The sequence below is a fragment of the Manis pentadactyla genome, chromosome X (assembly GCF_030020395.1).
Source record: "Manis pentadactyla isolate mManPen7 chromosome X, mManPen7.hap1, whole genome shotgun sequence".
Classification (NCBI taxonomy): Eukaryota; Metazoa; Chordata; class Mammalia; order Pholidota; family Manidae; genus Manis; species Manis pentadactyla.
In genome coordinates this window covers 103,147,304-103,169,719 of record NC_080038.1, presented here as the reverse complement: position 1 = coordinate 103,169,719, position 22,416 = coordinate 103,147,304, and the positions used below count along the sequence as shown (strand labels likewise).

The window sequence follows — 22,416 nt, the reverse complement described above, 5'->3', positions numbered from 1 at the left end:
ACATGTCCTGATGACATTGAAAGGACTCACCCCATATTGGTCTGGTGGTGGCGGGTGGGGGAATAAAATTGACAACTGAACTTGACGAAGAAACAAACTAAAGGACCTTAGGGACCAGACACATTCCAAGATGTTGAGCTGGAGGGGGAATATGTCAGGGAAGATCTGCTCTGGACTTCAGGAGGGAGCTTTCCAAATCCCTCCAGAGCTGGTGAGAGACTGCTGCTCCCTACAGAGTGCTATTTGCCTTTGAAGGGGAGAGAGGGGCTCTGGGGGCAGGTGGGACCTGGGAGAACAAGAAAGATGAGTGGGATGGAAACACTCCAAACCAAAAGCGGTTGAGGGAGATGGAGGCAGAGATGGAACAGACTATGCAAGCAGAGAGCTAGAGAATGAGAGAACACATGGTTCCATTTGCAGGGAGAGAGCCAAGGTCCTCCAAACTGAAGATCACCCATGGAATTTAGAGCCTTCACCTCTATCCCCGCATTCTTTATCTATAAATCCATGCAAGGGTGGTACGTGCGTGTGGTGTACGTCTGCTTGGTGGGGGTACGCACAGTGTGTGTTTATGTGGGGGGGGTGTAGAGGAAATGGAGGGGAAGAGTCCATGTGCTCACTCCCATGTACAGATGGTGTGGTCCCCCGACACTCCTTTGTCTCTCTCACCTGCTGCCATCTGTGGAGGCATTCAGGGGCCACATACACCATGAGCAAAATCTACCATGGCAGGTTCCCTTCCTCAACCCCTGGCCAGGAATTTGGATTTTCTTCTCCATGGGGCTTTTTGTGGGGTTGGAGAGGTGGGAAACAATGTTTTGCGCACTGTACTGGTCTCAGCATTCTTTTAATGGCTTGTTTGGTTCTCACCGGCACTCAGTCTGTCCCACTGCACAGTAAGTCAAAAAGCAAGCAGTTTGGCCAAGGGGGTAGCTGGGCAGAGGGAGGTGAGCTCTTGCAGCAAGCTGGTGTGTGTCTCTTTACATCACTGGAGGAGGCTAAGCAAGAGCTCATGATGGCCCCTGGGGCCCCAGAAAGGCTGGCTCCTGTGGTCCTAGGTAGCCAGGAGCTCTGGTGGCGGCTGCTCTGCCTGGGGGACTCCTCTCTCAGGGTCAGGGAGGACCGTGGTAGCCCTATGCCGCTGGTGCGATAGGGGAAGGCGTAGTGCTCAGCTCTTGCCAAGGCCCAAGTGGCTGCTGTTACCTGATAAGCTCTATGAACCTCTCCCTGGGGGCTTCACTCACGTCCTCCTCATTAATAGCCACAATCTGGTCACCAGCCAGGAGCTTGTCCTCAGAGGGGCCTCCTGCAGAGGAGAGGAGAGAGGCGTGAGGGCTTGGGGCCACTGCTGGGAAAACAGGAGTCTGGCCAAGGAGTCACCAGTGCCTGAGGGAGCTGAAGAGGGTACTGACGCCTGCAGGAGGTGGCATAGGCTGTGCAGGACTGTTCAAACTGTGCCAAGAAGAGAGCACAAGACCGAAGAAATGATATGGAGTGGACCTCCTTTGGCTGGGAGGGGTGTGTAGCAAACGGTCCCAAGCCTGGCCTTGTCCTCTGACAAGGTTAAGTGCTTTCCTGGCTTGGTCCTAAAGAGGAACATGGACATTCATTTCACCAGGAGGGATCCATTTAGGCACAAGGAATGACTTCCAGACTAGTGGAGGTGGTAGAGGTGATGGGAGGAAGATGAGGTATCTCCTTACTTGACCATTATTCATACTCTCTGGTGCACAGTAATTTAGGTATTCAGTTGCCTGGAGACACAGGGATGGATTAAAAGACCCAAAGGGTTTATTTTCTTTCAATTCTGAGAGATGCTACTATCTCATAAATGAGGGGGAACAAGCACAGCCCCTAAATCACAGGCAGTAGGAAACTGGCTTTCTCTTCTTCTTCTGTCTACTGTTAAGGTTAAGAAAGCAGATCTGAGGGTCTGAAATGTTTAATGACATGTCCCACGTGCAAAGCAGCCTTGACTCTTGTTTGTGTCCATTTTAAAGGGCTAGATCCCAACTGCTCCCTGTCTCTACAAAGAAGTGTGCTATGCAAATTCCAAAGACATGACCACACAAAGCAACTATGTCACTTGAGCACAGCTCAGTGGCTTGGCAGTGTGCAACCTGTGTGCTGAGGGTGACTCTGCCAGCTCAGCCAGTGGATTCACCACTCAGCTGCAATGGCCCTCAACCCTCTTGGCCAAGTCTCCCAACAGCACGATGACTAGGAGCAGAGGACATGGTGAACAGTTCACTCTTCACAGGCAGCGGGACCTGGACTATAATCCCAAATCCGTAATTTGGGAGTTGTGTGACCTTGGATGAGACATCAAATCACTCTAGGTCTCTCCTCAACTGTAAAATGGGAAAATAACAGTACCCACACAACATAAGAATGTTGGGAGGATAAATGAGATGATGAATGTTCAGCACTTACAACAGTTGACTGCTGTTGGTAAGAATTCGATAACCAGCAGTTATTATATCCTACAAGGGATAATTCCTTCAGCTTATTTCATCCCTTCTACCTACTTCTGCCAAAGTGCCAGTCTTCTAGGTAGAGGCCACTCTATCTCTTCCCTCTCTTTTTCCTTTCCTCCCTTTTAAACGGATGAGGTCCTCATGGATCTCAACTCTCTGCTGGCAGTAGTTAGTGACAACCTACTACGGCTTTGAAGGAATGCTTGGCTGGGTTGCTCAACCATAAGTGTTCCTCTATAGGGTACCTCTCCTCTTCCCCTGTGGTCTCAGATACTAACCCAAACATGTCCTCTACATTTGTGAGCCACCTGGGCTGGAAACAGCTCTGCGGATGAGCCCATCTTCACAGGGCTGTGCCTAACAGTCACCTGGCTTCCCATGGCTCTCTCCTGTGGCTTTCCTTCTCTCCAGTCTTCCAACTCTCTCTCTTCACTCTCATTCCACTTGAAGCTGACTCCCTAGCCTAGGCCTGGGGGTTTTTTGTCCCTGTGAATTCTGTCTTCTTTGAAGTTAAAGCAGGGGTTCCTGGTGGTCTGTTTCTAAGTTTTATCTGGTTCCTCTTGCCCAGGACCTTTGATATCTGATCAGAGACTCACAGACCTTTTGCCAAACTGCATGGCTGACTTGGGAGCCTTAGGTCAGCCACAAACTCCTGTGCTGAATTGTTTTCTTCTCTGTGCCCTCTAGTTGAGGAGAGACCTTACAAAAATCTTTCTCTTTTCCTTCGAGGATTGCAAAATTCATCAAATTTCTGCTAGACCAGTTTGTACCCTAGCTGCTCCTCTTGACTGACCGAGAAACTGTTGTAAACATCTAAAGCCTCAGGCTTAGCAAGTCAGGAATAAAGATCCTTTATGTCTGTCTTGTCTGTCAGTGCCTAGCAGATCTGGAACAAAACAGTGCTTAGGCCCTTTCCTGTTCCATTCATGATGGCAGTATTTCACAGTTCAGGAGGGTCCTCGGCTTGTTCCATCCCACGTGGTCCCATTCAAGCCCTGCTTCCCCTCTGTGGCATCAGACAGGCCCAGGTGCAAATCCTGGTTCTTCTGCTTTTTACCTGAGTGACCTTGGACAGGACATTTCTCTTCTGCTATGCCTCAGTTTCCTCATTTGTAAAATGGGAATGATATTACTTGCCTTGCAGGCTTGGCTGTAGGATTAAATAAGATGATGTAAAACACACAGTAGGTGCTCAATCCATGGTAGCTGTTGTTATTGCCACTGTGCCATTCAGAGATTGCACTCTCCTCTCCCCTCCTCTCCCACCTCTGGTCTGTATCCTGATTCCAGTCTTTAGTGGTTGACCTTTTTCACGAGTATGTACCAGCCTGCCTGGCCTGATGGTTAGATTCTGGGGGCAGGAACTATGCCTTGTACTTCCCTGCAACCAGCAGGGCCTAGTGTAGGCAATCTGTAAATACTTGTTGAACTGAACTGAACAGATATTTCTCATCCAAGGCAGTATGGCTCTTTAATGAAGGTTTTATGCAAAGGAAAGCTTTATTAAGGCCCAGACCCTACTAAACCCCTGTCTAGGCCCCATGCAGCCCAATGATTTGTGTTGATCACTCTTAAAAGGCCAGCCCTCACAGTTACTGGTTGGCAAGTCTTTACCCACTCTTCATGAATTCCTCGTCAACATAGTGAACTCAAGAGCTCTTTTCTTTGGCCAAGTGTGCAGGTGTTGGGGGACAGGAGGCAGGGCCAGGGGGACACTCTGAAGGACACCTACCTGGCCTCACAGATCGCACCACCACAGGCCTCTCACTGCCAGCCACGAAGCCAAAGCCACATATGGGGTCTCGGTGAATGGTCACTTGTCGCAGCGTCTCTGCTGGCAGCTGCTCACATTCCATATCATTTGCACTCTCTTCCTGCATCACATGACTGAGGGAAGGGGAAGATGGGAGCAAAACAAGATGCAAAGGCAACTAAGCCTCAGAACCAGCTGGGAGGGACACCAATGAGGGTGCTGGCCGTGACAACCGGGAGTTCACATGCTTAGCTTCCTACATCCCTTGGAACGAGCAGAGGCAAATGACAGACAGCCTCATGTTCCAGACTGGAGACAGATGAGTCCAGAAAGGGGGAGCTACTTGTCTACAGGGCCAGAACCAACAGAGAAAACTGGTGCCACAGAGCCTGACATTAGAGCCAGTCGTTTCCTCCAAGATATTGGGACTCTAGAAGGAGCCTAAATGCAAATATGTTATTCTGAAGGTCAACTAGTATGGCCCACTGAATTGGCTATTAACTAAGAGAAACCAAAACCTTGAGGGAAGGGATCACAAAACAGGCAAGTAAGTGGGGAGGGAATGTGAAGCCGTTTTAGAATGTGGAGCACCTTCATGAAGTCCTTGTGCAATTCTAAACTGCACTATCCCTTAGGTTATATATAACAATAAACTACTTATATGGCATATATAGACAAATGTGCTAATGTTGAGGACCATTACCTCACACTATTGTACTTAGTGCCAACTGGAAAATGGTTCCTGTGGGCAAGAAGGGGAGCTGTGTCCCATGGCTGCCAGCAGACCTGAACTCCAGATGAGCTGGGAGAAGATAAATCATTGTCCCCAAATCTGGGAGAGATTACAGATGGCTTTCCTGGTGCCCACAACCTGTTACTGAAGCTTAGGAATTACACAAGGACTTTATAGAGGTTCTGCAGCAAGGGCCAGGGTGAGGCGTACTGCAGGCAAGGATAGGTCTGAGTGCAGAATTCAAATGAAGAGCCCTGAGGTGTGAGGGCGTGGGGACACTGGGGCTTGTGAAGGCCCCGGGGGGCCAGAAGCAGGGAAGGAGGTAAAGAGGGGAATCAAAGGCCAGCAGGTGGGACAGGGCAGGTAGAGGTGGAAGGGAGGGGACCAGAGCCTTAGCTCTCTGACTTGGCACCACTCTACTCTCCTCGGCTTTCTGGCAGAGTAAAGTGGATGAGTTTCCTAGCTTCAGTGTGTGTATATATATATATTCTCGAAAATTAAGGTTCCAGGGCAGGGTCCTTCTAAACAAGATACAGAGGACCAGGAGTTAATTCATCAAACTAGTAGGTTTGTAAAAGAAGTGGGAGTTTCTGACACCAAAAGGGTGATCGTTAACTAGCTAAGAATACCAAATTCCTCAGTAGCAAATGATTTCAAGCAATTAGGTGGTTTATCAGGACACAAATTCAGTAATTAGAGAGACACTTCAGGACTATTTATGGTGGTGGCTGGGGGAGATTTAGAGTAATTGTATAAAAGAGGAATTCATAGTCCTGGGCTTGTCTGTGTCATAGAAGAACTCGGGAAGGAAGATAGACTGTGGCTGATCTGAGTCCAGCCACTTCAACTCTGGCTTTACCCAAGCTGGCTTGGGGTCTGTTACCCCTTATGGAGGCAAAGGCACTGCTAGGGTGAGGTCAGGCCTCCTGAGGCAAATTCAGAAACTGGCTGCTTCCCTCCCATACTGGTAAGATAAATGGTTGCTTTTCAGTGGAAAGTCACTCAGAAGCTGGAACACAGTTGGCTGCTGTCCTAGATAGGCACCCTTCCAGGACAGGGGCTTGGCGAGGGTGGCCTCAGGCTGGCACCTCTCTCATTTCTGCTGGTGGCAGGCAGGAGCTTGGCCTTGAAGGGAACCAGAGAACATCTTCCTGCAGCTCCCATCTTGCCCACCCCAGGGCTGCTTCCCAAACGAACCCTTTGCCTCTCGTCATCCAACCTCAAAGAAGCTAAAAGGGCCTCTTCTTGGGATGACCCCAGCTCATTTCTGACATGGGCCCCAGCCAGGGCAGCTGGACTACATGAGAGCCTGTCAGGCTGAGCCGCCTGTGGCAAGGGGAACAGGGACACGAGCAAGGAAGACCCAGGTGTACATGGAAGCGCTCAGTACGCTGTCCTGCACTCAGGGTTCCCCAGCCCCTGCAGCCTCAGTTTTGCCACCTTTTTCTTTTTCTGAAGGTGGAGATGTTTCAGTCTCCACTGGACTGCAGGCACCACCAATAATGATGAAAACAGACACTCCTGGAGCCAGAGGAACCAATGAGCTAAGAGCCTTTGGTGACACAAGTGTTTCACTGCATGTTAATCCATCAACAAGTATTTATCGAGTGCCTACTCAGAATGTCAGAGCTTCAGGGGACACAGAAGTTGCAGATTTCTGCCCTCGATAAGCTTCCAGTCTAGCAGAGGAAGAAAGACAAGTGTACACAGAACACGAGAATCAGAGTGTTAACTGAAAATAGGATATTAAGTTCATAATTAAGTCCCAAACTGTGTGTTCAAAGAGGAGGGTAGAAGAGCTGGACAGAGCTCCATGGAGGAGGTGAGAACTGCTCTATGGCCAGGAAAAGGCAGTGGTGATGGGAAGGGAGACAAGAAGCTGAGCTCTGTCACTGGTGGTCCCCATGTTCCCGCAGGGAACCCAGCTGTTTCTCCCACAGCCACAGACATGTCTCCAGGTGTGACTGGAGCACATTCATTCCTGGGTGGTCTCCAACTGAGCTGGACTAACAGTCCCTAACTAGATTCTCCCCCAGTTCTGCAAGCAGCCTTTTCCTCACACTGCTTGGGACTTCTCAGGTATCTAGAGCGGGGGAAGAAACACCTCCATTAACAGACCAGATGGCTATTTTACAATGCAGATGAAGTTGTCCCTTCCATCCTGGCCTCTGCATCTTTCAGTGACTGCCCTTCAGTCCTTCTGAAATTTGCTAAGTGTCTGGAGACTTGGGAGTGACACTGAAGGCTAGTAGTGACGGATGACAGGAGCTCAGCAGTCCACAGGTCACGTGACAGCCCTCCTAGGGGAAATAGGCAATTTGACTCTGAAAGATGTTTGGCTTCCAGTCCCTTCAAACAGGGCAGCCTTGAAGAAAATTATGAAACACCCAAAGCTTAGGACCTCCCCCATCCCCAGCTTTGTTTGTGAGACCTGCTATTTTCTTCTGTCATTTGCCGCAAAGCATGCAATGCCTTCACTCTGGCCCCTTCTACTCAAGACCTCCAAAGTGTCCCCTCACCCTGCACCAGGCTTGTCCGCTCTAGTCAGTGACCCAGGGAAAGGCCTAGCCTTTCTTTTCTGCCTAAGGATAACAACACTTTATAGCCATGTAGTTCTTTTCATTTTTACACCCATTACCTCATCTGACAAAAGGTGCTTTCACATCCATTCTCTCCTCACAGTGTCTAACTGTCCTGCCAAATAGGCGAGGTAATTGCTCTTCCTCCATCCCAGCCTCCAAGGTGGGTGATGAAGAAGCGACCTACAGCGGCTGAGGCGTATTAGCAGCAGCCAAGTCTCCGGCAGGGCCCACAGTACTGGCAGCCCCATCTACGCCCACTCCAGGTCCGGGCCTCCCTGGCTTTTCAGTCTTCATCACAGGGCTGGCCCGACACGGTGGTCCTCAGCCCTACATAATCCGGCCGAGTCTGCACAGCCAGCCTAATTACCCTGTCTCTGATCCTGCTCACTCTGCATCATTGGGAGAACGAAATGAGATCATGGCTGCAGAAGCACTTTGGAAAGTTAAACGTATCACACAAATGAAGAGGTGGTGATATTGCTGATAACATTATTCAGGGTGGTTAGAGGAACAGAGAAAGGGAAGATAAACTTCACCACTTTCACACAACCTAGGCTCTTCCCCCTCTACTCCTTGCCTCTAAGAGACAGCCCTACAGTGTACTCTGTCCCCATGTTTTCCAGACAGTTCTTTCCTTGGCTCAAATATCAGATGACCTGGCTCCCTGCAGACGCCCTGACTTTAGTTCCTCTGTGGGCTACACTGATAGCCCCTGGCTGTCCAAAGAGGAGCTGGTAGCTGGAGCCCATGCTGACACCTGTTGCTAGGCAGGATGTGGCTACCAGGTGGATGGAGAAGATGGATGGCTTCTGGGCTGATGCTCTCTCCCTTGCACTTTTGGGCAGGAAGATAGAAATTTAACAGCTAGACTCCCAGGCATTAGCATGTAGTTCTCCATCCTTCCTTGCCTTTGGCTCCTTTTTCTTTACATTTGGTTAGCTCCTTGGGGAGTCTTGTCACTCCCCTCGCAACTGGCAGGATTTGGAGCCATGTGGGGCCAATTAGCCCTCTGATTCCAATCACAGGAGCCTGACTCTGCCGGGAGCTCCAGAGATCCAGCATGGCAGCTGGAGCCCCAGGAGATGCCATCTTCTCTCGGTGGTGGCGGTGGGAGCCCCATCTAAGGGGCTCTGAAACAGCTGCTCTGGGTGCCCTCTTTTAAGGAGCATGGACACAAATCTTTTTTCCTGTAAATGGAGCCCTCACTTTTCCCTAGCTGCTCCTTATTGTAGCAGTGTTGCTCAATCTTGAATGTGCATATGAATACCTGGGGGTATTGCTGGACTAATTGTGATGCGAAGGTTTGGAGTAAAGTCTGAGATTCTAGCAAGTACCAGGGTGGTTCCCAAGCTGCTGGTCCACAGACCACACGTGAGAGGCAAGGATCTAAATGAACACTTTTCTCTAGACACTGGTAGGGCCACAATCAGGTGGAAGGACTGAGGTGCTTTTATTCCACTGGGTTATATATAGCATCGACGGCCCTCGTTAAAACACAGATGCTATTTTGGAGAAAGGACACATGAAGTCATGCAAAACAAAGGACTCACTGTCTGAATCAGATTTACCCCAGGAGAGAATAGGGGGGACTCTAAACGAATATGAAACAAGACAGGTAAGGTTGCATTAGGGAAAAGGAGAGAAAGATCTGGATGGATTAGGTACTACTTAGTCTTCCTGAAGAGTTTGGTCAGCAAAAGAACAGCCTGAGGACTCGTGACATCCTGGAGTAAGGTGAGGAAGCTGATGAAAGAGAGGACAGTGCAGAAAACAAAAACAGCTGCCAGTTACTGAGAACTCACTATGCATCAGGCACTGTCACATACTCCCTCACTCCAGCCTCCCAGCCACCCCATGAGTAGGCAATACTATTGCCATTTTACAGATAAGGAAAACTGAGATTTGGGAAGGGAGATGAAGTATCTTGCTCCAGGACACACACTTGGATACACTGCGGTGGGACTGCAATGTTAACCAGGTCTGCCCGACTCCACAGCCAATTTTCTCACATGATTTTTGCCAAGAACATGCGGACTAAGCAATTGCCCAGCAAGTTATGAGCAGACTGGGTGAGAGGATTCAGCAGACTGCTCCTCCACAAGTGAACTGAGGGCTGCCACAGTGCTGTCAGAGCGGCCTCCCTGAGTCACCTCACCAGAGGGGACATGTTGGGAGACCTCAGCCCAGAACTGACTTACTATATGCCTCCAAGTCCACCCTCCCATATGGGGGACTCAGCCCCTAAGGCCTCACATGCTTGTTAACTTTAGTCACCTAAGAGTCTACTCACCTCTAGTCATCCCTCAGAAACTGGACTCTCATCACCAGGTCTGTTCATACCCTAATGCCAACATTCTCCTTCCTTCCAATCCTCCCTCTGTGCCCTCTGGAACTTCCAATCAACAGCGAACTCTCCTATATCCTTAATTTATTCTCTGAAAGTGCCCTTCACCTTCTTTCCCAATGGCAGCCTTGTTTATTCCTTGAGGACATCACTTACCCACCAGCCTTCTCAAATGGAAGCTGTTTTTTTTTCCTTTTCCCTCTCAAATCTCAAGAACGTCAGGACTTACAGGTTGGGTAGGTGCCATTCTTGCTTGCCAATGCCACCTCCAGGCCAGTACTGCTCCTTCGTTCTGCAAAAGATCCTGAACTTGTGAGGAACAGGCCTGCGGCCCACCTCTGCCACTGTTTACCTCCTTGCTGCTTCCTGCGACTTCCTGGGTAGTCCCCACTTTCACTGAGGACTCCAGTTGCCAGTCACATGTGATCTTCCCCTCTAATCCAACTCTTTTTATCGTGGTAAAATGTACACAAAAACTTAGCATTTTTAGTTGCTTTCAAGTGTACATCCCACTGGCATTGAGTACATTAACAATTGCTGTGTGAACATCACCACCATCGATCTCCAGAACATTTCCATCTTCCCAAACTGAAATTATGGAAGGTGAAATTAAACACTACCTTCCCCTTCCTCTCTCCCCCTAGTCCCTGGAAACAACCATTTTTCTGTCTCTATGAATTTGACTATTCTAGGAACCTCATATAAGTGTAATCATACAGTACTGGTCCTTTTCTAACTGGCTTCCATCACTTTGCATAATGTCATCAAGGTCCATCCATGTTGTAGCCTGTGTCAGAATTCCCTTCCTATCAAGTTTGGATATGATTTCATTTGTATATATTTACCACATTTTATTTATCTGTCAATGGACACTTGGGTAGTTTCCACCCTTTGGCTACTGTGAATAACGCTGCTATGAACATTAGTGTACAAATATCTGAGTCCCTGCTTTCACTTCCTTTGGGTACATACCCAGGAGTGGAATTGGTTGCTCATATGGTACCTTCTCTGTTTAATTTGGGGATGGGGATCAGTCTACCATTTTCCACAGTGACTGTACCATTTTACGTTCTTGACCACAATGCACAAGGATTCTGATTTCTTCACATCCTTGCCAACACTTATTATTATTTTCTGTATTTCTTGATAACAGCCATCTTAATGGCTGTGTCCACTCCAACTCTTGATACCATCCCTGGCAAATTCAACATCCCCATGGCGATGAGGAGGCCTCTGACAGCTGCTTCCTCCATTTCACTCAGCCACTCACTCCGCTGTCACACCTGGACTTTGGGTCACTATCAGATATTGCATCACCTCCATCACCTCCACAGTCTCCCTCGCCAACATCCTGCTCTCTGCTACCTCATCTATCCTGCCCGTTTACCTCCCCAAGGATTCCTGCTGCAGGAAATGGAATGCATATGACCACCTATTCACTTCCCATTTGGGATTCCCTTTTCCTGGAAATCTCTTCCTCCATTCCTTGCAGAGCCGACCCTTCATCCTTCAGGTCTTGGCTGAAATATCACCTCCTCAGAGAAGCTTTCCCTAAGCCTTTCCTCTAATTATTTACTCTCCTTCAAGCTCCATCTTATCTTCCTATCCCCCTTCAGGTCCAGATTATAACTTCTGGTTTATCATTATCGTTCTCTTGCACACACCTTTAACTCCCTTGCTTCCTCTCCTTCTGCTGTACTTGTGTTGCAAAACCTCACTCCTTGAACTCAACCATGTGCATTCTCTACGCCTGCATCTGAGTGGCTGAAGGCAGCTGGAGAATAACCACAGTTGGGTGGGTGGCTTTCACTTTATATTCACCATCTCAAACCTGGTATGTGCTCTCAATGCTGTCTGGCCACCACTACCTCACTCTCTAAGATGACTATCTCATATCTCTTCCTCTCTCCTCGACAGACCTCACCTCCCCATTTGCCCCAACAAACCTCAGCTGATGACCTTATCTCACATGTGAGTGCTAAAACACAAGCCACCAAATGAGAGTCCCCTCATGTTACCACCACCAAGTCTACACATCACCCTGCCTACATCTGTACCCATGCTTCCTTTTCCCCTCTTATTAAATTGGAGGATGTCTCTTTTCTTCTCTCAATGGCAGCTCTCTCCATTTAGGCTCTGGTACCATCCCTTCTCATCCCCAAGGATTTTGCTCCTTCAGGCATTCACTCTCTTCCTAAATCATCAGTCACTTCACCTCTCCAGAACTGTGCTAGCATGCTGATGGAAATCATCTGTCCTTAAAAAAACAAACAGAAACCACCTCCCTCCACTCTACAGTCCCCTTACATGGTCCCACAGTCCTGCTTCCCTCTGTAGCAAAGCTGCTCGAGAGTTTTTTACATATATTGTCTCCACTTCTTCATCTCCTATTTGCTCCTCATTCCACTATAATCTGGCTTCCACATCTATCACTTTGCAGAGTCAGTCACTCTTGTTAGGGTCACTAATGGCCTTCAGGTTATTTCTCAGTCCTCACCTTACACAACCTCTCACTGGCTTTGGAAAGAGTTGACTATTCCCTCTTTCTTGAAATGCTCTCCTCTCTTGGCTTCTGTGACTGTCTCTTGAGTCTCCAATGACCCCTCTGCCCACTTTTTTCTTAGTCTCCTTTGTGGGCTCCTTCTCCACTACTTAATCACTAGATACTGCAGTTCTTCCCAATTAATCCCAGGCCTTCCCTTCTCTTTCTGTTCTTTCTCCAGGTAATCTCATCAGTCCCTTGGCTTTAAACACAATCTATAAGCAGATGACCCCCAAATTTGCATTCTACCTACACCCCTTCTGTGAGTTCCCAAACTCCTCTATTTCAAGTATCAATTCTGACATCTCTGATTTTATGTCTCACAGGAGTCTCAAATTTAACATGCCCAAAATGGAACTCTTGATTTTCTTTTCCCCCTCAAGCCTAGGTCCCCCTCAGCCTTCCTCATTGCAGTACCTGGCACCACCATCTTCCCTTCAGAGACTCAAACCAGAAACCTCAGAGTCCCACCTCTTTCTCTGATCCCCGACATCTAATCCCTCCATAAGTCTTGGCAGCTGTTCCTTCAGAATCTGCCCAGTGCCCTCCATCTCCATGGCTATCACCCAGTTCCAACAAGGATCGTCTCTCCCCCAGACTGCTGCTGCTGCCTCCTTCCTAGTCTCTCGGTAGCCACTGCTGGTCTCTACAGATATTGCAAAAGTCCAAATCAGATCCTGTCACTCGCCCATTTAATACCCTGCAGATGTTCCCCACTACGAGTGAATAACATCCAAACTCCTTTTCCATGGCCTATAAGGCCCCATGTGGTCTCCTCCTTCCTCCTTGCCAAATCCCTCTTAGGCTACTCTTATTCCTGCCCAGTACAATCTGGCCCCACTGGCTTCCTTTCCATTTCTGAACCAATCAAGTTCTTGGTCACCTCAGGGCCTTCCCACCTGGTATTCCTTTTTTCCTGGAAACCTCTTGCCCTATTCTTCAGAGGGCTGCTGTTTCATCCTTTACATCTTCACTTGAGTACCATCTGCTCAGAGGCCCTCCCAGAGAACTCAGCCCTGGTAATCCCTATTACTGCAACCTGCACATTTCCTTTAGGAGATGCACACGGGCTGTCATTACATATTCATTATGTGATTATTTGGCTGTAAAGCCTGTAAGAGTATCGACTAAGTCTCTCTAGTTCAATGATGTATCTCCACCATCTAGTTTGGTACCTGGCACATAGAAGGTGCTTAATCAATGTTTTCTAAGTGTATCGATGGACATGTGGATAGGAGTGATTTTGAGGCATACAGATTAGGATTCTCTGGCTATTCTGTGCAATTCCTCATCAAATGCCTACCAGTTCTGAGGAGAAACCCTTCAACCTCTTTGACCAAGACAATGGAGTGAAAAAAGAGGAGGAGGAGAATGGAGTAACATCAAGAGTACAAGGAGGGCTGCAATCTAAGAAAAAATAGGAGCTGGCATGGCTCCAGGCCTTTTAGGGGTTTGAGGGTGGGAAATCTAACAGCTATTCCTTCCCAGGGCAGGAATGTTTTCTAAAAGGCAAACGGCTCTTCTTTCAGAATTTCCAGAGGCCCAGGGGGTGGGCAGGATGACCTTAATTAGTCCTTCCCACTCCTGAGAGTCTCTGGGTAGATGATCCAGTTAATTCCTAGGGCTGCCTCTCTCTTTCCCTCCAGGGCTTCATGGACCTGCCACTTCCTCCTCAGCTGAGCTCAGAGAGGCATCTTCTGGAAAACCTGCTGGTGTCTGGATTCATTTTCTGGTTGTCCAAACGGCTGCTTTTCCCTGGTGGCCTGGAATGGAGACACTTGTCACCTGTTCTAGCAGATCAGGAGAGAGCAGGTAGAGAGGTTAAGGCCATTTGTCCTCCCCCAAATACCTGGAAGACTGGAGTCATCTCGCTAAAAGCCAACCCCATGATGCATCTCAGAGGATGCTGCAGAGGACCCTCTCAGCAGCCACCCCCCTCCCCTCCTTACTTCTCCACTCAGGGACTACACATCCAATAGACTCAGACATGTTGTCTGATAGGCCCAGACATGCTCCTAAACCCTCCCCGCTAGGGCTGCCAGCCTGGTGACAGATGTGAGGACTGTGCCAGATGTGAGGCTGATGCCATATGGCACCATGGGTCACAAGGTCTGTTGTTTCCACTAAGCCATGGTGGAGTTAGTGGGGAGATGCTCTCAGTTTAGCCCCCACTTGCCTGTCGCTGGCAGACGCAGTGAGGAGGAACTGGAGCAATGAAATAGTCACAGGAGCTTGAAGGAGTTGTCATGTCCCTCCGAAGAGTCCTGGGCACCCCAGCCCCTCCCCTCCACGTGCCACACCAAGTATTTCTGAGGAAGGCAGAGACAGACCAGAGGGGCAGGGATGAGGGATGGAGGGGAAGACAGCTGATCAGGAAAGGGCATCAGACAGAGCTGAGAGGGAGGGATGGGGAGAGACAGAGAAAACCAGACAGGAGTGGAGAACTGAGACAAGAGTAGGGCCTCAGAGGCAGTGAGGGAGACAGGACAGGCTTGGGGAAGGCAAGTGCCACAGAGAACCTGTGCCTGCCAACTCCGCTTGGTGTTAGGTTTTCAGAAGCCCACTCCAGTGCCTCACCTGCTCTCTGAATGCTCCTGAGCTGCCCCCACCAGCTCTGCCCTCAGGCTCCCGCTGCTGTGAAAGGGCTGCATGGTAGTGAAAGCTGCCTGGTCTAAGGCTTCGGGTGATCAAGCTCTTTGAGAAGGGGCACTATGATTATGCCTTACTGATGGCATGATGGCACCCTCCCCATTTCACAGATGGGGATACAGTAAACAAGGGGCACATCTCAAACAGCCTGAGGAGAAGACCCAAGACACCCTTTTCCCAGCCACCAGAGGCTATATTTTTCTTGTAAAAGAGAACGAGATCAAGAGGATAAAAATAGGAAGGGGAGAGAATTCCAGAAGGTGGGAGGGGAATGGTCATTATGGGAAAAGTGGAGTTGGCAGGTAAGGGAGCAGCAGGCCTGAATTCTCCCCCTCAAAGAACACATCCCTCTGAGGCCAGGCTGGGCCGCAGAGCTCTGGCACAGAAAGCTAAGCCAGGAGAGGGGCTCTGGCCACCCAGATCTCTCTTTCCTCTTGGATCCTAGCCTCTAATCTGCCATGGGATGAAATGTAAACAAGGCTTGGAATCTGGATAGGGGGAGCAGCTGTGGGCAGTAGCTGCTGGAAACATCCCAACAAGTAGCTGCCTCCAGCAGCCAAAGACCCAGAGCTCAAATAGTGCCCCTCTGGGGGCTGCTTGGTGGCACTGGCTGCAGAGGGCTCCCAGCAAAGCCTCCTGAAGCCAAAGGAGGGCTTACTGGGTTGGCTGGCTGTGCAGTCTCCCTCCTCTCTGTGAGACTGCCAGCCACCAGCCTGCGGGCCCCCAGTCCCTGACTCTGGCCAAACAGCTGGAGAATCTCAGAGTTGGCAAGGACCTTGGAAGTTATTTATTTCACCCTTATCCACCCTCTGCTGACTTCCAGGAGTAGCAGGGGAGGAAAGCTGTCTAAAGGAGAGCTGCAGCTGGGTACTACAGGAAGGGCCAGACTGAGGTAAGTGGGGAAGGAGGCCCCTGAGAACACGCCCAGAGAAAGAAGGGAGCAGGGGGCCTACAGCAGGATGCATGAAGATGACAGCCTGAGTCAGGGAGGGGATGCTGGGGAGAGGTTAGCTGGGAAGCAAGCTGGAGCCGTCCCAGGGAGACAGCAAGTACACCTTTTCCTTGCTCCCTCTCCCCAAGGCCCCCTCAGGGGAGCTTATGAGGAGACAGCAGGTCAACGTAGGCAGAGCTGGAGAGAGAAAGGCACACATCCTGCTGCTTCGCCTGGAGGCCCATCTGGCCCCTCCCTGCCTGAGCTGGTGCAGGTGGTATCCGAAGCCCAGGCACCATGCCCAGCAGGCACCAGGCTGACCTCCTGTGAGGGAGCAAACAGCAGCAACCCCGGCTTCCCCCCTGTGCACTATCTCCAAGCTGTCCATCCAGGAGTACTGGGATGGGGCAGAGCAGAAATCAGGCCAAGAAGCAACTCCACAAAAGAGATATTATGTGAGCCCCAGCTTTTAGACAGCAATCATTCATGCATTCATTCATACATGCAACAAAAATTTACTGAGCATCTATTATGTGCCGAACTGTGCTGGGTACTGGAGATACGGAAGTAAAATAGGCCTAGTCTCTCCTTTCAGGGAGGTTACCATCCCAGGTGGGGACAGGTATATAAACAGAAAGCTGTGAGTCGCCTGGCACCACAAGGGGCAGCAGAGTGTGGGAGCATAGAGGAGGGGGCCCCCCATGACTCCCAGCAGCTCCCTGCCCTCAGCTGAGTGGTGAGGGTGAACAGGAGTCCCAACAGATGGACACGGCAGAGGACATTCCAGGAATGGAATGTCAAACATGATGGCAAATGGATAATAAGGAAGATTCAGTAAAAAAGGGAACTTTTAGGTATTCAAACCACTGCAATTAAAAGAAGAAACCACAGAACAAATTCAGGCAAAGCTGAAAGGAATCTTTAATTTCTGGTTGCAGGAATGAGGGCAGAGGACTTGTGTTACCCACTGGCCCCTTTCATGTGACCTTGTGACATGATGCAGTGCACTCAGGAAAGGTCACAGAGATAACTAGGGATGCAACCCAGCACTAGGGTTACCAGACACAGATCCTATGTACCACCCACAAGCTCCATAGAGAAGGCCCCCCTCTCACATCACAGAAGGATGTAGCAAGGGTAGACTGCCAGCGGATGCATCGAGATCCAGCCATTGTAGTAATGGAGACCAAGGTCCCGAAGCTCACGTGCCCCATTTTGCCCACAGTGAAGAGGGTCCCGGGAAGCCAGCTTTATGAATGGGTCAGGGCCAACGGTGGGAAGTTACAAACAACCCCACTGCAGGGCCAGATGGGACACAAGAAGAGCCCCTCTAGACTTGGCCACATTCTGTTCAGCTCACAGGGGCTATCCTGGGAGAAGAGGGAGGAATATCAATAGGCATAGCAGTGTGATTACTCAAGTGTGGGCTACAGTTCCTGCTACTGACCTCCCGGCCCAGGAACAAACCCCCTCTCCCTCCCCAGGAAGTGGGAAGATAGCTTTGCCCAGCATTGCAAGTAAGGCTCTAAAAACTTTTTAGAAAATAATTCCAAACAGAGATACTCAGATAGAGCCATAAAGTTAGATTAACAGCTCCAAGCCAGCAGACCAGACAGTTGTCTAATTAATAAAACGTATAAAGCAGAACTTATTGACGTTATAGGCACAGCACTCAGTAGACAACAAAACCCGAATCCATGAAGAACACACCATGTTCTCCAGGAAGCCTGTTCCCCTACAACCTGTAAGATCTCTTCTTTAATGAAAACGGGGCTGGGGAAAGGAGGGAACCAACAGTGCAGAGCTCTAAGCAACTGGCTCGGGAGGGAGAGCTCAGGGAGGCTGGCTTGGGAAGGCAAACCTGTTTATTTATTTATTTATTTACTTACTTACTTACTTTTTCTACTTATTAAAAAAAATTTTTTTATTAAGGTATGATTGATATACACTCTTATGAAGGTTTCACATGAAAAAACAATGTGGTTACTACATTTACCCATATCATCAAGTCCCCACCCATACCCCAATGCAGTCACTGTCCATCAGTGCAGCAAGTTGCCAGAGATCCACTATGTCCTTTCTCTGTGATAAACTGTTCTCCCCGTGATCCCCAACACCATGTGTACTAAACATAATACTCCTCAGTCCCCTTCTCCCTCCCTCCCCACCCACCCTCCCACACCCCTCCCCTTTGGTAACCACTAGTTCATTCTTGGAGTCTCTGAGTTTGCTAAGGCAAATCTGTTTCTTGCACAAATCTGCCAAAGGTTAGTTCCAGCCCCGGCTTTGGAGGCAGTGAATCTGGGCTGTAATCTTTACTCTGTGGCAAGTTACTGAATCGTATGAGACTCAGTTCCCTCATCTATAAAATGGGGCTCACGACAGTACCTATTTCAAAGGATCTATATGAAGATTAAATACACAAAGTAAGTGCTCAAGCAATAATGGCGATCCACAATTATTATCATTGTTATGTTCAGACACATACGAATAGGATCTGCGGTCCTGTTATAGCCCACGCCATTTGCCCTTCTCCACAGAAAGAAATGGGGGTGATTTGAAAATTGGTTCCAATCTCTTTAGACCTTGGGCCCTGACTTCAGATCTACAGAATAAATAAGCTTCGCTACAGGAAAAATGAACTGTTTTACTAATAATTCTCATACTTGCAGTAGTTAACCATGGGGCTGCTGAAGTAAGACAGAGGCAATATGAACTCTGCTTCTCACTACCTGTGGGACCTTAGACTTGTCCACCTCCCAGTTTCTACCACCTCAATTTCCTCACCTGTAAAATGGGGATAATACCAGGATCTACCTCATAGGGTTGTTGCGAATATTAAATATAGTAATACATCTAAAGCAGTTAAAACTGTGCTTGGCACACAGAAAGTGTTGAGTGAATGCCAGCTGGTGTTCTTATTGTACACGAATTCTTATTACTACCTAAAGAGCTTACTTGGCACAATGCTCGGCACAAAGTGATAGTAGCTGCTATGACCGTCAGTACTACCAGTGACACTGAGTAACTGGGGGCAGAGGTGCAGAGAGATCTGGGTCTTTTCTGATATGGGGACTATCCTTTATCCTTAGGATAAACTTACCTTTGTAATCTCAGACTCCCTGCCCCTTGAATTTTACACAGCTCAAGAAAAGTGACAGGTATGTGCGTACACATTCCCACTTGACAAGGTTTCTATAAGTAATGCACCATCTCACAGGAGGATCTTGTTCCTCGGCCCCTTGATGCTTCCTGAACGTTGACGCCCCGCGAGGGCCGCCGGCCAGGGTGACCCGAGGGGTGGGGGTAGAAAGAGCCGCGGAGGGGGTGCGGAACCTCGGGGTGGGGTGACCGATGGGGAGGGCGGGCTGAGCCCCTGGAGGGGTGCCCCTGCCCTCTGCGGGCAGCTTCCCTCCCAGCTTCTCGCTCTGCTGTCTCTCCCTCCTCCTGTGCTCTCCCCTCCAGCGGAAAACTTCCCGCTCACGCCGCCACTTTTCCACGGGCGTCCAGAACCCCAGCCCGGCGCTTCCTCCCACTTTCCTTGCGGGCCGCGCGGAGAAAGGGCCCGCGGGCAGCGTGACGTCCGGAACGGCTCCTTGAGGGCTCGGGGTCGGGTGGGAGGATGTCGGCTACCGACGCACCAATTCCGTCCATGGACTGCGGGCGCTGAGCGGGTGCGCACCCAGAACCAGGGGCCCATGTCAGCGCCGCCCGGAGTCACTTGGAGGGGTCGGCAAGGACCGTGGCACTCGGCGGCCGCCCGCCAACCCCACAAACCCCTGCTTCAACGGCTAGACTCCTCGCTTTCCGACCCTTTCCCAGGCGGGCCCCAACCGGCTGCTCGGAACGCGCTACTTACTGTCGGGGCCCCCTCCGAGTCAGGGCTGGGCGGCTGCCCGGCTCGGGCGCCGTGTCGCCGCGGACACCCCTCACGCTGGCCCCCGCTCTGCCCGGCGCCAAGCGGAGCGGCAGCGGCGTCTGTGGAAGAGGAAGATCACGCCTACCTCAGCAACCCAGCGCCTGCTGTGACCGGAATCTTAAAGGAGGAGGCGAATGGCTCGGCCCCAGAGCCGCGGCTGAGGTGGCGACCTAGCGAGGCAGCTGGTAAACGCGGCGTCTGCCGCCTCTCGGCCGCCCGCAATCCGCGCCCGCGGAGGAGCCATCCTCCCCCCAGCGTGGACGGCCTCCCCGCCGCGGAGCCGGGTGCGAGACTCTGAGTCTGGGGGCCTGCGGGGGGTCCAGCTGCGCTGGGTGAGCGCAGGCTAAGTGAGGGCACTGGGCTTTACAGTTATTTCCTCATCCCGGCATCCTCCCCATTTTACAGAAATTAAAACCGAGGCCCAAGATAGAGAAGCGAATAGCACCCAAGACACAGCTAGTAATAAGTGGTGGGGCCAAGATTCAAAATCAGAGAGATCTCAGTTAGCCCGCGGCCTGCCTCGAAAGCCACTCTGTGCTACTGCAAAGCAACATTTGAATACCCCATTTTTCTGACAGGACTAGGGGCAAGTGGCATCTCCAGGTCAGCTGGTTGGTGGCAGTGGAGGTGGGGGCCCCAGGAGACAGCATACTGACTGCAGTGTCTTGTGCCAGGGAGTGGCCTTTACTTCAGGAAACTCACCTACTATGTGCCAGGCCTTGCAGGAGACAGAAAAAGGTATAAGAGGTCGTTAAAAAGGTCTAAGAGGTAGTTATGGTCCAGGTTCTATCGCGGAGACAGGCATGAGCCTGTGAGGTCTGGGTTATGCCAGAAGGGTCAAAGGGCGGGGGGCACAGAGGCCCTAAAGGAGCAGGTGGCCAGTGTTCTCAGACACCATTTCCCAGGCAGAACCTCAGGGAGCCACTGGCAGGGACAAGGGGGAGAGAAGTGGCTTGCAGAGACAATATGAAGAGGGCTGATTCTGATTCCTTCCTGGTACTGGAGTGAGAGCCCACACCACCCATAGTTCTTTAAAGGATGAGTAGAAGACAGCCTTGTGGGGGAGATTAAGCCCGTGGCCTTTCTGTGGGAGCTACCCTAGCTCCCTGCCTTGACAATGACATCTGTGAAATGGGTAAGATCTCATACTTCGTCCTTCCTGGTCAAAATGATGAAGTAGTAACAGTGTTCCTGACATATTCTAATAAAAAAAAGAACAATTTTAGAACTTGTATTCCTCCCTTCCTTGTCCTTGCTTATCCATTCAGTCATTCATTTAGCAAATATTTATTAACATCTACCATTTGGCAGGCACTTTGCTAGGTGCTGAGCACCTCCATGGTTCTGTGGGGGCGTCCACATGGGAGGTGGAAAGCACACAGGGTTGGAAGTTAGGAAACATCTCTTAAGTCCTAGTTCTTTGACTAAATCACCACGTTACCCTCTGTGAGTCACGTATCCTTTGGGGACCTCAGTTTTCTTGTTGGTCAAACAGGGCTAATAACACCTTTCCGTCCTACTTCATGGGGGGGTTTGTGAGGCTCAGTGGAGATAATGGATGTGAAGGAGCTCTGAAAACTATAAAGCCACTAGACAAATGTCAGGGATTAGTCTGTCTCCAAAGGTGGGAGGGGGCTGCTGGGAAGTAAAGCTTAAAACAATCCTGGCTGACTCTCCCAAATTGATTACACTTTATTCCATCTTCCCTGAATCACTGGTCCTGTACCTGAGCATGAGTCTCAGCTCTCTGAAATACCATCCTTCCTCGGCAGTGCCCATGATGCCTGGGTTTAGTGATGGCCTGTCCTTAAGCCAGAGAGATTGTTTGGGGGACTTGAGTGGAACCAGAGGGACAGTCTTGGCTCTGGGTCTCTAATTCCTGGCAACAGCAGCACACTGCCCCCGCACCCTCCGCACCCCGGCCCCACAAGCCCACTGGAGTCCACCCAAGCCCAGGAATGTACGTGTCTGGGTAGAAACCACTTGAGGCCCCCAGAGACACCCTTTCAAGCACAGGGCTCATATCAAAAAACGGAGGTGGCCTTGAGGGTGGGTACTCTGGGGGGAAGCCAGAGTGCTGGGTTCAGCCTGGCCAGCTGAAATCCACAACAGAACTAGTGGAGGCTCTGTGAGGGTCTTCAGCTTGCTCAGCTCACCCCTGCAAGCACTGCAAACAGACCTACAAATTACAATACTAAATTATGATACTACGCTTGCTATGCAAACGCAGCTTCAAGACAAATTCCCAAAGCTGCAGAAGTATTTTCCCATACCCACTGCTACCCCAAGTAAACACACACTCTGAGGAAACATGGGGTCTTGCCAAGCAGTTTCCAGACAAATCCGCTAGCCTTCTTCATTCTCCTCCTTCCCACTGGATTGTCACCCTGAAGCCCCTTCGACATAAATAAAATGACACGGAACAGGGAGGGCTTGGGAGCCTGGGTCCCATGCCGGCCCAGCCCAGAGCTACTCTGCACAGCTTT

General features: G+C 50.2%; 1 protein-coding gene across 9 annotated transcripts in view; it reads right to left on the bottom strand.

Moving 5' to 3' along the window:
* The window catches only part of FRMPD3 (FERM and PDZ domain containing 3), a 124,399-nt gene that overhangs the window by 53,278 nt on the left and 48,705 nt on the right, over window positions 1-22,416 (bottom strand). For 3 of the 9 annotated variants that reach the window (XM_036924969.2, XM_057495322.1, XM_057495324.1), the window contains 2 exons: window positions 4,210-4,364; window positions 1,204-1,306 (listed from right to left, as the gene is read on the bottom strand). The exons of 1 other annotated variant lie outside the window; for it this stretch is intronic. In XM_036924969.2, the coding sequence (XP_036780864.2) occupies window positions 1,204-1,306; window positions 4,210-4,357 (251 nt within the window). In that variant the 5' untranslated portion in view covers window positions 4,358-4,364. 5 more of the 9 variants (XM_036924970.2, XM_057495323.1, XM_036924971.2 and 2 more) reach the window with 5 other exon arrangements.